At 51.2% G+C, this 2,248-nt stretch overlaps 1 protein-coding gene across 1 annotated transcript; it reads right to left on the bottom strand.

The window, feature by feature from the left end:
- Nucleotides 1-205: 205 nt before the first annotated feature.
- COL26b_003909 (uncharacterized protein) lies at nucleotides 206-1,868 on the bottom strand (the record flags this gene model as incomplete). The annotated part of the gene is made up of 4 exons (XM_053176794.1): nucleotides 206-532; nucleotides 598-1,538; nucleotides 1,638-1,740; nucleotides 1,812-1,868. 4 exons carry the CDS (start codon nucleotides 1,866-1,868, stop codon nucleotides 206-208), a joined length of 1,428 nt encoding a protein of 475 aa, XP_053039404.1.
- Between the last annotated feature and the right edge of the window lie 380 nt (nucleotides 1,869-2,248).

The following is a 2,248-nucleotide window of genomic DNA, read 5'->3' as shown; positions in this document are numbered from 1 at the left end:
GTGTGACTAAGATTAAAACAAATAGAGAAGCAAATATTTCATTCCATTACTTAGATTTTATTCATTCATTCGAAGGTGCTGAACGATCTAATATCTATGTCTGTCTAATCTTTGGTACCCAAATTTCATCTGGTGTACCTATACTCTAGATGGGAGCCGCGCATAACAACGAAAGGAGGTCGTTTCCATCAGCACATTTCTCTTTCTACTCCTTCACGACGTACGTTCTACGGTACGACTCATCGATTTCCTTGAGATAGTATGTGCCTGGGGCCATGTTCACAATGCTGCCAGTGGGCTCAAAGCTCTTGGCGCCGTAAGCCTTCAATCGGAGGGCGCAAGCCTGTTTGTATACGGTCAGCAAATACTTGAAATCATAATATCCGACACGATTGATTACCTCTTCGTATTCTTCGGGAGTTGATATCTTGCGCTGACTCAATCGGTCCATGATATCAATCTTTTGGACCAGCTCGGTAAGATCATCTGTGACCTTAAGTGCGAACAGAGTACTGGCGATTCCGCTGCCGTACTGATAGGGATGAAAATTAGTACGAAAAGAGTCTCTGAGAGCGCAAGGTCCAAATGAGCACTTACGCTGAACATGCCAATCGTCTTCCCCACTGAATCCTTCAGGTCGATGTTACTGATCAAGCTGATGAGGGAACAGTAAAGACTGCCTGTGTACATGTTGCCGCATTGCGTGGGGGCAGCGATGCAAGGCTCGACTCGCGACTTGAAACGATCCTTGGATAAGGTAACAAAAAGCTTCTCCAGCTCCTTGCTCTTGAGAGAGTCCTCGTAGCTGAGCTCGCGGAGCTCGGTGGGGACCTTCCCCCAGGTGTCCTCATCACCACCGTGCTTGTAGTCGTTGTACAGTAGACGTCCGTAGGATTTGCTGACAAGCTTGCAGTTGGGGGTGTGGAACGCCATGAAGTCGAAGATGTCCAACAGGCTGCGCGTATTAGTCTTGGGGCCGTGGCCGTTCGCCTTCACATTAGCCTCCTCGACTCTCTCCCTAAGGCGGTTGTAGCAGCCATCCAGCGCGGAGGTGTAGCATCGGAGAGACTCATGCCCGTTGACTACGGGGAATTCTGCCTTGAGATCCGGCTTGTAGAAATCGTAGGCATGGGTCATGAACGTGCCCTTGAGCGCCGGATCCAGCGAGAGCACCGCATCGGGACCCACGAGCATGGCGACACAGCCGGCGCCGCCGGTCGGCCGGGAAGAGGCTTCCTTGTAGAGCGCAATATCCGAGGCCACCACGATGGCGTCGCGGCCGTCCCATGAGCGAGATTCGACCCAGTTGACGGCATTAAAGAGAGCACTCGTGCCTCCGTAGCATGCGTTGATGGTGTCAATACCCTCCAGGCTTGTGTTGCCGGCAGGCTCGAAGAGCTGGGTCAGCACAGTCTTGATGGACTTTGCCTTGTCGATCAGGGACTCTGTGCCGACCTCTAGGCGACCAATGGACTTGGGGTCGATGCTATACTTCTTCAGGAGTGATGAAACAGCCGTGAGAGCAAGGGAGGTGGCATCTTAGGTCATGGTGTCAGTAGTTGATGGACATTGGGAGCACCGCTCCGCAATCGCGCTTCCAACAGAGACAGTGTGGTTGTCGCATCACAAGCTCTTACCTTCACGATCATTGCAGAAGTTCATGTACTTGAGACCCAAGCCAATGGTGTATTTTCCAGCTGAAACGCCCTGATATTGTTCGAAGAGTGACTGGTCTAAGGCCTAAGAATGTAAATCAGTTGCTGGACCAAAACGAGTATGATGCTGCAGAGAGCTGCTATGAAATCACCAACCTGGCCGGGGATATAGATCTCCATGGCCTTGATGCCAACATTGTTAGGGTACGCCATGGTGAATATTAGACCTCAAACGTGAATTGAGCGACGGCGTGTGATTCTGAGAGACAGCAATGAGGAGGTCAAGGGGAGGACTAAATGGAAGGCAGTCCTTTATGGTGATTCTAATGTGGGCGAGACTGCTATCAAAAAGAAGATAATCCTGAGAAACACCTGTGAGGCTGTGCAAGATTGTCGGTCTCGAACGGGATTGCTGCCAACCCCGCGCGATCCCTGACAAGCTGAGGGCCAGACCAGGCACCAGGGTCCTTTTGCTTACACCCCTGTCAAAACGTAACACAGAAGCTTGCACCAGGGGATAAGCATCAGAAGTCCCTTGCGTGTCCATGTTTTGTGTATCAAGAGTGGGGCTTGTTTGCTTCTGAAGCGAAAGG

The sequence above is a fragment of the Colletotrichum chrysophilum genome, assembly GCF_026319265.1.
Source record: "Colletotrichum chrysophilum strain AFK26 chromosome Unknown scaffold_22, whole genome shotgun sequence".
Lineage (NCBI taxonomy): Eukaryota > Fungi > Ascomycota > Sordariomycetes > Glomerellales > Glomerellaceae > Colletotrichum > Colletotrichum chrysophilum.
This window is presented reverse-complemented; position numbering and strand designations above follow the sequence as displayed.